At 46.6% G+C, this 12,596-nt stretch overlaps 1 protein-coding gene across 1 annotated transcript in view; it reads right to left on the bottom strand.

Annotated features, from left to right (window-relative positions):
- Positions 1 to 12,596, bottom strand: part of LOC126095513 (regulator of hypoxia-inducible factor 1-like) — a 250,030-nt gene that overhangs the window by 97,805 nt on the left and 139,629 nt on the right. Inside the window, exon 9 of the mRNA XM_049910298.1 lies at positions 1,118 to 1,311. Within this exon, the coding sequence (XP_049766255.1) occupies positions 1,118 to 1,311 (194 nt within the window). The remainder of the gene's footprint in view (positions 1 to 1,117; positions 1,312 to 12,596) is intronic.

A 12,596-nucleotide genomic window follows, 5' to 3' on the forward strand; every position in this document is an offset into this window, starting at 1 on the left:
TGACTGTTTTGATTCGAACACACATTTGTAGGTTTTATAGATTTAGGGAAACCTTTTGACAGTGTTGATTCGAACACACTCTTCGAAACGCTGAAAGCCGCAGGGCTAAAACATAGGGAGCGAAAGTACAACTTGTACAGAAAACAGAGTACAGTTACAATAGTCGATGAACATTAAAGGGAATTAGTAGTTGAGAAGTGAGTGAGACAGGTTGTAGCATTGTAATTGAACCTGTACGGTGAACAAGCAATAAAGGAAACTAAGGTGAAATTTCGGAATGGAATGAAAGTTCAGCAAGAAGTAAAAATTGTGTGGTTTGCCTTAGACATTGGAATTCTGTCACATACGGCAAAGGATTTGGAAGAACAGTTGAATAAAATGGATGGTGTCTTGAAAGGTGAATATCAACCAAAATAAAACAAGTGTAATGGAATGTACTTTAATTAAATCAGGAAATAATGAGGAAAAGATTATGAAATGAGTTTAAAAGTAGTAGATGTGTTTTTCTGTGTGGTTGGTAGAATAACTGATGATGACGAAACTAGAGAGGATACAAAATTCAGACTAGCTCGAGGAAAGCATTTGGAGAAAAGGAATTTGTTCACATTGAATGTAAGTTTAAGTGTTAGGAAGCCTTTTCTGAAGGTAACTATCTGGAGAGTAGCCTTTTACAGAAGTGGAGCATGAAGTACTTTAGAGAGAAAGAGAATAGAAGCTTTTGAAATGTAGTGTCACTGAAAAATGCTGAAGATTAAATGAGTAAATCTAGTAGCTAATGAGGATGTACTGAATCGAATTGGGAGAAAAGATATTTATGGAACAATTTGGGATCATTTGATGGGGCACATCTTGACGTCTCAAGGAATGGTTAATTTGGTAATAGTGGAGAGCGATCAACGTAAAAATTGTGGAGGGAGTCCAAATTACGAATACAGTAAGCAGGTTCAAATGGATGTAGGTTGCGGTAGGCGTGTAGAGATGAAGAGGATGCACAGGTTAGTGTAGTGTCGAAACCACAACAACTAAATTTCATCATTATCGTGTCCAAAAAGACATCAGGCTGGCTGTTTAAAAATAAATGTGCGTATAAACCAGACCTGGTATGTCATGTACTCACTTAGCACCAAAGTAGATGACTGTGGACAGCCGCTGTGTGTAGGTGACGTACGCCCTGAGCACGGTGGAGGCACCTGCGACGGCCGCCAGCGAGTACAGGCCAATGCGAGGCCAGCGCCACAGCAAGTAAAGGAGCGGCAGGCCCGCAAGGAACAGCTGCATGTCGATGCCCAGCTGGTGCGTGTGCGTCAGGCACTGCAACCACGGGAAGATCAAAACTTGCTCGAGGTCGTGGCTACAGCTGCCAGCGAATGCAGGTATGGGCAGCTATTTTAGCTGCAGTGCTACACCGAACAGCTTTGTGTTGAGAAACAGCTGACGTATATGTGTAACCCACTTTTCACAGTGTCTTTACAGTTGAGGCCTTACTAATACACTACTGGCCATTAAAATGGCTACACCACGAAGATGACGTGCTACAGACGCGAAACTTAACCGACAGGAAGAAGATGCTGTGATATGCAAATGATTAGCTTTTCAGAGCATTCACACAAGGTTGGCGCCGGTGGTGACACCTACAACGTGATGACATGAGAAAAGTTTCCAACCGATTTCTCATACACAAGCAGCAGTTGACCGGCGTTGCCTGGTGAAACGTTGTTGTGATGCCTCGTGTAAGAAGGAGAAATGCGTACCATCACGTTTCCCACATTGATAAAGGTCGGATTGTAGCCTATTGCGACTGCGGTTTATCGTATCGCGACATTGCTGCTCGCGTTACTCGAGACCCAATGACTGTTAGCAAAATATGGAATCGGTGGGTTCAAGAGGGTAATACGGAACGCCGTGCTGGATCCCAACGGCCTCGTATCACTAGCAGTCGAGATGACAAGCATCTTATCCGCATGGCTGTAACGGATCGTGCAGCCACGTCTCGATCCCTGAGTCAACAGATGGGGACGTTTGCAAGACAACAACCATCTGCACGAACAGTTCGACGACGTTTGCAGCAGCGTGGACTATCAGCTCGGAGACCATGGCTGCGGTTACCCTTGACGCTGCATCACAGACAGGAGCGCCTGCTTTGGTGTACTCAACGACGAACCTGGGTGCACGAATCGCCAAACGTCATTTTTTCGGATGAATCCAGGTTTTGTTTACAGCGTCATGATGATGCATCCGTGTTTGGCGACATCGCGGTGAACGCTCATTGGAAGCGTGTATTCGACATCGCCATACTGGCGTATCACCCAGCGTGATTGTATGGGGTGCCATTGGTTACACGTCTCGGTCACCTATTGTTCGCATTGAAGGCACTTTGAACTGTAGACGTTAGATTTCAGTTGTGTTACGACCCGTGGCTCTACCCTTCATTCGATCCCTGCGAAACCCTACATTTCAGCAGGATAATGCACGACCGCATGTTGCAGGTCCTGTACGGGCCTTTCTGGATACAGAAAATGTTCAAATATAATCACATGTCAGTTCTAGTATAATATATTTGTCCAATGAATACCCGTTTATCATCTGCATTTCTTCTTGGTGTAGCAATTTTAATGGTCAGTAATGTATATGACAGAGATGGTATACCGATGCGCATCCATCGCCAAATGAGGTTACGGAGAATGTTCTACCTACAGGACAGGACATCAAGAAATACATGAGGTTATTTGGTCTGTCTAGTGATCGGTTTTAGTATCACATAAATGAATACTAGAGACTGCCATTTTCAGCAGTTCTTGTTGGACGTGAGGTTGTGTTCTTCGCAGCAATTTTAAATTTTTATTGAAACAACCAGCAACCAGTTACACAAAAGTAGTGTTATTTCCCTACCGGTCTCAAGCACCTAGCGCACTTCTTCAAAATGTTCAAATGTGTATCAAATCTTATGGGACTTACCTACTAAGGTCATCAGTCTCTAAGCTTACACACTACTTAACCTAAATTATCCTTAGGACAAACACACACACCCATGCCCGAGGGAGGACTCGAACCTCCGCCGGGACCAGCCGCCGGGACTGCAGCGCCCAGACCGCTCGGCTAATCCAGCGCGGCAGCACTTCTTCAAAAGGTTACAATAACTGTATTATCTGCGAGTGTCATGCGACAATTGTAACGTCCTGAAGAAGAGTTTCGATGCTGAAATCTGCAAAGGAAATAAAATTTCTTTGGTGCAGCTGGTTGCTGGTTATTTCAATAAACAGCAATACAGTAGCTAAAGATGGATAAAATTCTAAATTCGTAAATATTTCAGGATCCACACATTTATGCGCTGCATAATACACTGACGAAAAGTAGTCACGACATCAAAAAATAATTAATGTAGAGTAATGAAATTTCGGGAGTATATTTCTCTAGGCAACGTATTTAAGTGATTAACATTGCAGAATCACAGGTTAATGTAAGCGCGAGGTAAGCCATTCCAAATGTGAAATGGTGGTACATTAACAACCGGCGAAACCGCTAGAATGCTGTATTAAGCATGCATACTTGCATGCATTGTGTTGTACTGGTGCCGGATGTCAGTTTGAGGGATGCAGTTCCATGCCTGTTGCACTTGGTCGGTCAATACAGGGACGGTTGGTTCTGGTTGTAAATGACGCTGGAATTGGCCTACGATGATGTTCCGTATGTGCTCGATTGGAGACCGATCTGATGATGGAGCAGGCCAAGGCAACATGTCGACACTCTGTAGCACATGTTGGGTTGCAACACCGGCATGTTGGCGACTATTATCCGTTGAAAAACATCCCCCTGGAATGTTGGCAGCACAACAGGTCAAATCACCAGATTGATGTACAAATCTGCAGTCGTGGTGAATGGGACAACCGTGTGAGTGCTCCTGCTACCATACGAAATCGTATCCCAGACCACAACTCCAAGTATAGGTCCAGTCGTCCACATGCAGACAGGCTGGGTGCAATCTCTCAATTGACTTCTTCCTGACCAACAAAAGGTCAACACTAGCAGCGAGGCAGAACCAGCTTTAACTAAAAAATACAAGAGACCTCCAGTCTGTCCTTGAGCTCTCGTTTTACACCTCTCAAGTCGTAAATGGTGGTAGTTTGGGGTCAGTGAAATGCACCCTACAGAGCGTCTGGACCAGAGCTGTCCTTGAAGTAACCGATTTGTAACAGGGCGTTGCGTCACTGTGGTGCCAACTGCTGCTCAAACTGCTGCTGCAGTAGCAGTACGATGCGCCAGAGCCATACGCCGAACACGACGGTTTTCCCTCTGAGTAGTGCCGCATGGTCGTCCGGAGCCCAGTCTTCTAGGGACAGTACATTCTCGTGACCAGCGAACCTGCAGTCATATACAGTGGCTACATTCCTCCCAGGAATTTCTGCAATGTTGCAGAAGGAACATCCAGCTTCTCGCAGTCCTATTACACGACCTTGTTCAAACTTAGAGAAATGTTGATGATAGCGTCTTTGTCGCCTTCAAGGTATTCTTGACTGACATCAGCTCACCATATCCATTCTAAAAGGTCGCTAACGCTCACGACCATTGCAGGCTGTATTTAAAGCAAGCCCGATTTGCGTCCTTCTAGTGACGCTACTGGCGTGAAATTTGAATATACATCATCTTTCACACGTATATACACACCGTCCACTATCGTTTACGTCGCTCAACTCCTTTTTGTTGCGACTTTTTTCGTCGGTATAAACAGGGTAAGTCACCTAACGTTACCGCTGGATTTATTTCGTAAACCACATCAAATACTGACGAACCCATTCCACAAACCGAACGTGAGTAGACGGGCTAGTGTAATTGTTTAATACAAACCATACAAAAATGCACGGAAGTATGTTTTTTAACACAAACCTAAGTTTTTTTAAATGGAACCACGTTAGTTTTGTTAGCACATCTGAACATATAAACAAATACGTAATCAGTGCCGTTTGTTGCATTGTAAAATGTTGATTACATCCGGAGATATTGTAACTTAAAGTTGACGCTTGAAACCTCCGACGTTCAGTTGCGTGTTGTAACAAACACGGGCCACGGTCGGCGAGCAGCATCTGCAGGGACATGTTTACGATGACGACCGTGTTTACGAGTGTGGCTGTAGTGCACTCTTGTGGTTTGGTCTAGCTGTCGCAGTGTCCGCATGTAGCGCTTGCTGCTATTGTTTTCTGCATTCGTCTCTGCACGCAGACCAACTGTAGTACACCGTGTTACCAGACGTCTGTGACAGTGTAGTGTTGTAGGAACTGTGACCATGGTGTATTCGAACTCTGAAAAGGCGGAGATGATACTCATCTATGGCGAGTGTCGACGAAATGCAGCTGAAGCCTGCAGGGTGTATGCAGAACGGTACCCGGACAGAGAGCATCCAACGTGCCGCACATTGCAAAGCATCTACCGCCAACTGTATGCAACAGGTATGGTCGTAGCACGCAAACGGGTCCGTAACAGGCCCGTCACAGGAGAAGCGGGAGCAGTTGGTGTGTTAGCTGCTGTTGCCATGAACCCACACATGAGTACACGGGACATTGCGAGAGCCGGTGGACTGAGTCAAAGTAGTGTCATGCGCATACTGCATCGTCACCGCTTTCACCCGTTTATGTGTCGCTACATCAGCAATTACATGGTGATGACTTTAATCAACGAGTGCAATTCTGTCAATGGGCATTAACAGAGAATGCGTTGCAGTTCTACCTGTTTACCGATGAAGCGGGTTTCACAAACCACGGGGCACTGAATCTACGAAACATGCATTACTCGTCCGTGGACAATCCTCGCTGGCTCAGGCAGGTAGAGCGACAGCGACCGTGGACTGTAAATGTATGGTGCGGAATCATTGGCGACCACCTCATTGGTCCTCACTTCATTGCAAGGGCCCAAACAGCTGCAACATACATCGCGTTTCTACAGAGCGATCTGCCAACGTTGCTCGAAAATGGCCCACTGGAAACGCGTCGACGTATGTGGTATCAGCATGATGGTGCACCTGCACATTCCGCAATTAACACTAGGCTGACCCTTGACAGGATGTTCGACGGGCGTTTCATAGGACGTGGAGGACGCATAAATTGGCCAGCCCGTTCCCCTGATCTTACACCTCTGGACTTCTTTCTGTGGGGTACGTTAAAGGAGAATGTGTACCATGATGTGCCTACAACCCCAGAGGATATGAAACAACGTATTGTGGCAGCCTGCGGTGACATTACACTAGATGTACTGCGGCGTGTACGACATTCATTACGCCAGAGGTTGCAATTGTGTGCAGTAAATGATGGCCACCACATTGAACATCTATTGGCCTGACATGTCGGGACACACTCTATTCCACTCCGTAATTGATAACGGAAACCACGTGTGTACGTGTACCTCACCCCTCATGGTAATGTACATGTGCGTCAGTGAAAAATACCAATAAAAAGGTGTTAGCATGTGGATGTAATGTGCTGTTCCAGTCTCTTCTGTACCTAAGGTCCATCACCGTTCCCTTTGGATCCCTACGTAATTCGGTGCTCTCCGATACACACGATCGAACAGCGGAGGAGTGGTACTCAAGCGTCAACTTTAGGTTACAATATCTCCGGATGTAATTAACATTTTACAATGCAACAAACGGCACTGATTACGTATTTGTTTGTATGTTCACATGTGCTAACAAAACTAACGGGTTTCCATTTTAAAAAAGTAGGTTTGTGTTAAAAAACATACTTCCGTGCATTTTTTTTATGGTTTGTATTAACCAATTACACTAGCCCCTCTCCTCACGTTCGGTCTGTGGAATCGACTCGTCAGTATTTGATGTGGTTTACGAAATATATCCAGCGGTAATGTTAGGTGACTCACCCTGTATACTGTTCGGAATACAGGGTGAAAAGTATTTAAACCGACAAACTCTGGGAGGTTGTATAGCACATCAAAAGAAATATTTTTCCCTAATGTCATTTTTTCCTATGAGAATTATTTAAACCGGTGGAGGCCGTATTACGTACTACGTAGCGCACCACAACGGACGAGTTGCACTGCGGGTTTATCAACAACAATACCCTAATCGCCGTATCCCGCATCGTACGACCTCTGCTGCTGTGTACCAACGTCTGCGTGAGACCGAGTAATTTAGCAGATTACCTGGACAGGGACGCCGTCGCACGGTAAGAACGGTGCAATTTGAGGAAGCTGTCATGCAGCATGTGGAGCGGGATCCTTCAATCAGCACTCGTGCAATTGCACGTAACATGGGGACGAATCAGACGAATGTAAGAACAGTCTTTCGAGAGCAATTGTTACGTCCATTTCACTTACAGCTTGTCCCTAACCTGGAACCAGTTGATTATCCACTCAGAGCACAGTTTTGTCAGGGTACCTGGAACAGTGTGAAATGCATCCTGCATTTCCATCCTCTGTGTTGTTTACCGATGAAGCAACGTTCGGGCGTGATGGAGTCTTCAACATGCACAATTCGCATGTTTGGAGTGAGGATAACCCACAGGCCACAGTTACTAGCGCTCATCAAGTGCGGTTCTTCGTTAATGTGTGGGTCGGTGTTGTTGGGGACTGTTTAATTGAGCCGTACCCGCTACCTAGGCCATTAAATGGCAGGCACTATTACAATTTTCTCGACAGAGCATTGCCAGAATTGCTGGAAGACGTCCTGCTCCCTACAAGACAACGCATGTGGTTCCAATATGACGGGGCGCTGGAACATTCCAGTCGTTGCGTGCGTCGGTTCCTGGACCGACGGTTCCCAGAAACGTGGATTGGCAGAGGTGGTCCTCTACTATGGCCTGCTCGATCCCCAGATATGTCCCCTCTGGAATTTTTTGTGCGGGGAGAGATGCGCAACCTTGTTTACGCAACTCATGTTGCATCAGAAGAGGATCTGGTTGAACCGATAGTAGCAGCAGCAGGAACAATTCAGGATACTCCTGGGGCTTTTGCCCGTGTCTGACAGAACATGATCCGACGGTGTAACCTTTGTTTACATGTCAATGGAGGCATTTCTGAAAATCTACTGTAATAGAAATTCGGTTGTGTTAATGTGTTGTCTCTTGGTCATAAAAAAAATGGAAAAGTGTTTGTTGGTTTAAATAATTTGCCGCCAGAGAAATCTTCCTCTACTGGTTTAAATACTCCTCATAGGAAAAAATGACATTAGGGGAAAATATCTGTTTTGAAGTCCCCTACAACCTCCCAGAGTTTGTCGGTTTAAATATTTTTCACGCCGTATATTGGTGATTCTTCGGGTGCAGAATTGTATGGTGCGTAAAATACTAAATATTTTTAGAACTATTTATATGACAAGTGGACAGTCAGCTGCAACAGTAGTCGGAACCGCATGTGACGTCACGACATGAGAGCAGAGGACGCCAGGCAGTAATACGTCGAGCAGGAACGCACGCTGCGTGCCGTCCCGCCGAGTCCCAGCACAGACCGGCGGAGTCTAGTAAAGTCCCACGCAACTAACGCGGGCCGAGAGAGCGTTTGTCGCCGGCCCGGAGCCCAGGGCTCGGCGCGCTTTTAAGCGGCGCCGGTGATTCTAATTTGCGCTCTCGACATCGGTCTGTGTTGCCTCCGCAGCGCGTCGGGGCCAAAAGATTTCATTACGCGACTCCAGCAGAACATTTCCGTAACTCGAGCGCGGCTCCAGAACACTGAGCCGGGTCCAGGAATTAGAGGGCGTATTAAGGCGTGTAATTGCTCGCGCGCCCGCTATAATATTGCACTCAAACAGCGGCTTTGTGCAGAGGAACGGGTTAAGGGGGCTGGGATGGTGGGGGGAGGGTGGGAGGGGGGAGTGAAAGAGGAAGGGGGTGGGGGGTGGAACAGCGGCCAGCATCCGCTTAGCACACACAGCGGCCAACTCCGCCCTCACTGACGCCACGAACAAGCGCCAAATGGCGTCTGCTCTCTATCTGGGTGGAGCGGAGCCTAGCGATTTACACTGCAGGCGCGCTCCCGCTTTTTGGGTCTGAATGTCTGTTTCACCCTCGTGGAAGTGGACGTGAGACTGCTGTTCCGCAAAAGCGTAAACTGCTGCAAAACGTTGAAAGTTGCGTTGCAGACATCACACTTATTCTTACATTATCATTCTTTTTTATTTATCGGCATTTCAATATCCCTCATACAGACATCCACGTAAATAAATCATAATTACGAGAGCGTGCCGAAAAGTAAAGACCCTGGATCGTTTATGCGAAAACTTTCGAAGTTTTTTAAATAAAACAGACGTTATTAACATTGTAAATTGTGATATTCCTGGCTGGGTAGCCGAGAGCGCTAATCCGCTGCTTCCTGGACTCGGGTAGGCGCGCCGGCCCCGGATCGAATCCGCCCGGCGGATTAACGACGAGGGCTGGTATGCCGGCCAGCCTGGATCTGGTTTTTAGGCGGTTTTCCACATCCCGCTAGGTCAATACCGGGCTGGCCCCCAAGTTCCGCCTCAGTTAAACGACTCACAGACATTTGAAAACGTTCGCACTATTTCATGACTTACAACAGACGCAGGCACCTGGGGTACACTACTTACGTCCCAGGGGTTCAGGGTGGCGTCAGGAAGGGCAACCGGCCACCCTCTGCCATTAACACTGCCAAATCCGTAATAACAAAGCCGACCCCGCGTTGGAGCGGAACAAAGGCCTCGAGAAAGAAAAAAAGAAATATTGTGATATTCCTCGCTGTGGCAGCCGGTATTTTATTTTGCTAGAAGCTCGCCTTAATGCAGCTTGATACACGTGAAGTATCAAATGGTACAAAAGTGGAGTGAGGTACAAGCGACAGGTGGTACAGCACGTACCGGTGGCGTGGGAGAGTCTGCCAATTGTACTGAACTTGCTTCTGATTGGTTGGCCCGTTCGGGTGCTAGGCGCCAAAACGCCTGACTTGTCTTATTAATTATTTATATTAAATTTCAGCTTTCGTTTGCATAAGCAAACTTTGCCTAGGTTTCGGCTATAATAATGTAGCCTTCCTCAGAAGTGTCACAATATAAAATTAAAATTAAAACATGCCAGATATTGGCCTTCTCAAACTTAAAATGTTAGTACTACAGTACATAGCCATAAGTCTCCGTCACTTCTACTAACGTTTTGCCGTTAGGTCACACCAACGGGCCAGACAGGTGGGCCGCGGGAGCTGAGTCCTAACTGGGCGCCGCAGGCAGCGATGCAACGAGCTCAGCTGGTGGTCGCGCGCATGCGCGTGCGGAGTAATACTGGCTTAAAACCAGTAAACATTATTCCTGCTGATTCCACACACCCCCAAGCCCACAAAATGGCCGTTTTCTTACAGACAGTGACAAAGGTAGTGTGTGATCTGAGAGATTGGGCAATAAAATGACTTGAGATACACTACTGGCCATTAAAATTACTACACCAAGAAGAAATGCAGATGATAAATGGGTATTCATTGAACAAATATATTATACTAGAACTGACATGTGATTACATTTTCATGCAGTTTCGGTGCATAGATCCTGAGAAATCAGTACCCCGAACAAACACCTCTGGCCGCAATAACGGCATTGATACGCCTGCGAATTGAGCTTGGATGGCGTGTACAGGTACAGCTGCCCATGCAGCTTCAACACGATACCACAGTTCATCAAGAGTAGTGACTGGCGTATTGTGACGAGCCAGTTGCTCGGCCACCATTGACCAGACGTTTTCAATTGGTGAGAGATCTGGAGAATGTGCTGGCCGGGGCAGGAGTCGAACATTTTCTGTATCCAAAAAGGCCCGTACAGGTCCTGCAACAAGCGGTCGTGCATTATCCAGCTGAAATGTACTGTATCGCAGGAATCGAATGAAGGGTAGAGCCATGGGTCGTAACACATCTGAAATGTAACGTCCACTGTTCAAAGTTCCGTCAATGCCAACAAGAGGTGACCGAGACGTGTAACCAATGGCACCCCATACAATAACGCTGGGTGATACGCCAGTATGGCGATGTCGAATACACGCTTCCAATGAGCGTTCACCGCGATGTCGCCAAATACGGATGCGACCATTATGATGCTGTAAACAGGACCTGGATTCATCCGAAAAAATGACATTTACCCATTCGTACACCCAGGTTCGTCGTTGAGTACACCATCTCAGGCGCTCTTGTCTGTGATGCAGCGTCAAGGGTACCCGCAGCCATGATCTCCAGGCTGATAGTCCATGCTGCTGCAAACGTGGTCGAACTGTTCGTGCAGATGGTTGTTGTCTTGCAAACGTCCCCATCTGTTGACTCAGGGATCGAGACGTGACTGCACGACCCGTTACAGCCATGCGGATAAGATGCTTGTCATCTCGACTGCTAGTGATACGAGGCCGTTGGGATCCAGCACGGCGTTCCGTATTACCCTCCTGAACCCACCGAGTCCATATTCTGCTAAAAGTCATTGGATCTCGACCAACGCGAGCAGCAATGTCGCGATACGATAAACCGCAATCGCGATAGGCTACAATCCGACCTTTATCAAAGTCGGAAACGTGATGGTACACATTTCTGCTCCTTACACGAGTCATCACAACAACGTTTCACCAGGCAACGCCGGTCAACTGCTGTTTGTGTATGAGAAATGGGTTGCAAATGTTCCTCATGTCAGCACGTTGTAGGTGTCGCCACCGGCGCCAACCTTATATGAATGTTCTGAAAAGCTAATCATTTGCATATCAGAGCACCTTCTTCCTGTGGGTTAAATTTCGCGTCTGTAGCACATCATCTTCGTGGTGTAGGAATTTTAATGGCCAGTAGTGTAAATATGAACTTGCATGTGTGTTTGTGGGTGGGTGCGTGTTTGCGTGTGTGTGTGTGTGTGTGTGTATGTATGTGTGTGTGTGTGTGTGTGTGTGTGTGTGTGTGTGTGTGTGTGTGTGTGTATTTTTATCATAGATTTTGGTTTTTGTGTCGTGCATCTTATTTTTGAGACATTTCTCTAGTAGCTGTTCCGAATGATATTACGTACACTAAACACTTCAGTTTCAGTTCTCTATTAAGATCTAGCACATAAAAACGAAACTTCACACTATATCTACAGTGACGTAGAAAATCGCAAGACCAAAAACTAATAAAGGGAGAGTAATCGAATTTCGGGAATACAGTTGTGTAGGTAACATATGTAAGTGATTAACACTGCAAAGCCTCAGGTTAACGCAAGCGCAAGATACACCATTGCAAATACGAGATTCTGGTACATTAATAACCAGTGTAACCGCCAGAATGTCGAATGCAAGCACGCAAATACGCATGCATAGTGCTTTACAGGTGCCGAATGACAGTTTGTGGAATAGAATTCCGTGCCTGCTGCACTTGATCGGTCAATACAGGGATGGGTAATGCTCTTTGTAGATGACACTCGAGTTGTCTTCCGATGATGTCCCACATGTGCTCCCTTGAAGACAGATCTGGGGATCGAGCAGGCCAAGGTTCAAATGGTTCAAATGGCCCTAAGCACTATGGGACTTAACATGTGAGGTCACCAGTCCCCTAGACTTACAACTACTTAAACCTAAGAACATCACACACATCCATGCCCGAGGAAGGATTCGAACCTGCGACCGTAGCAGCAGCGCGGTTCCGAATTGAAGCGCCTA

The sequence above is a fragment of the Schistocerca cancellata genome, chromosome 8 (genome assembly GCF_023864275.1).
Source record: "Schistocerca cancellata isolate TAMUIC-IGC-003103 chromosome 8, iqSchCanc2.1, whole genome shotgun sequence".
In the NCBI taxonomy this organism is placed as follows: domain Eukaryota; kingdom Metazoa; phylum Arthropoda; class Insecta; order Orthoptera; family Acrididae; genus Schistocerca; species Schistocerca cancellata.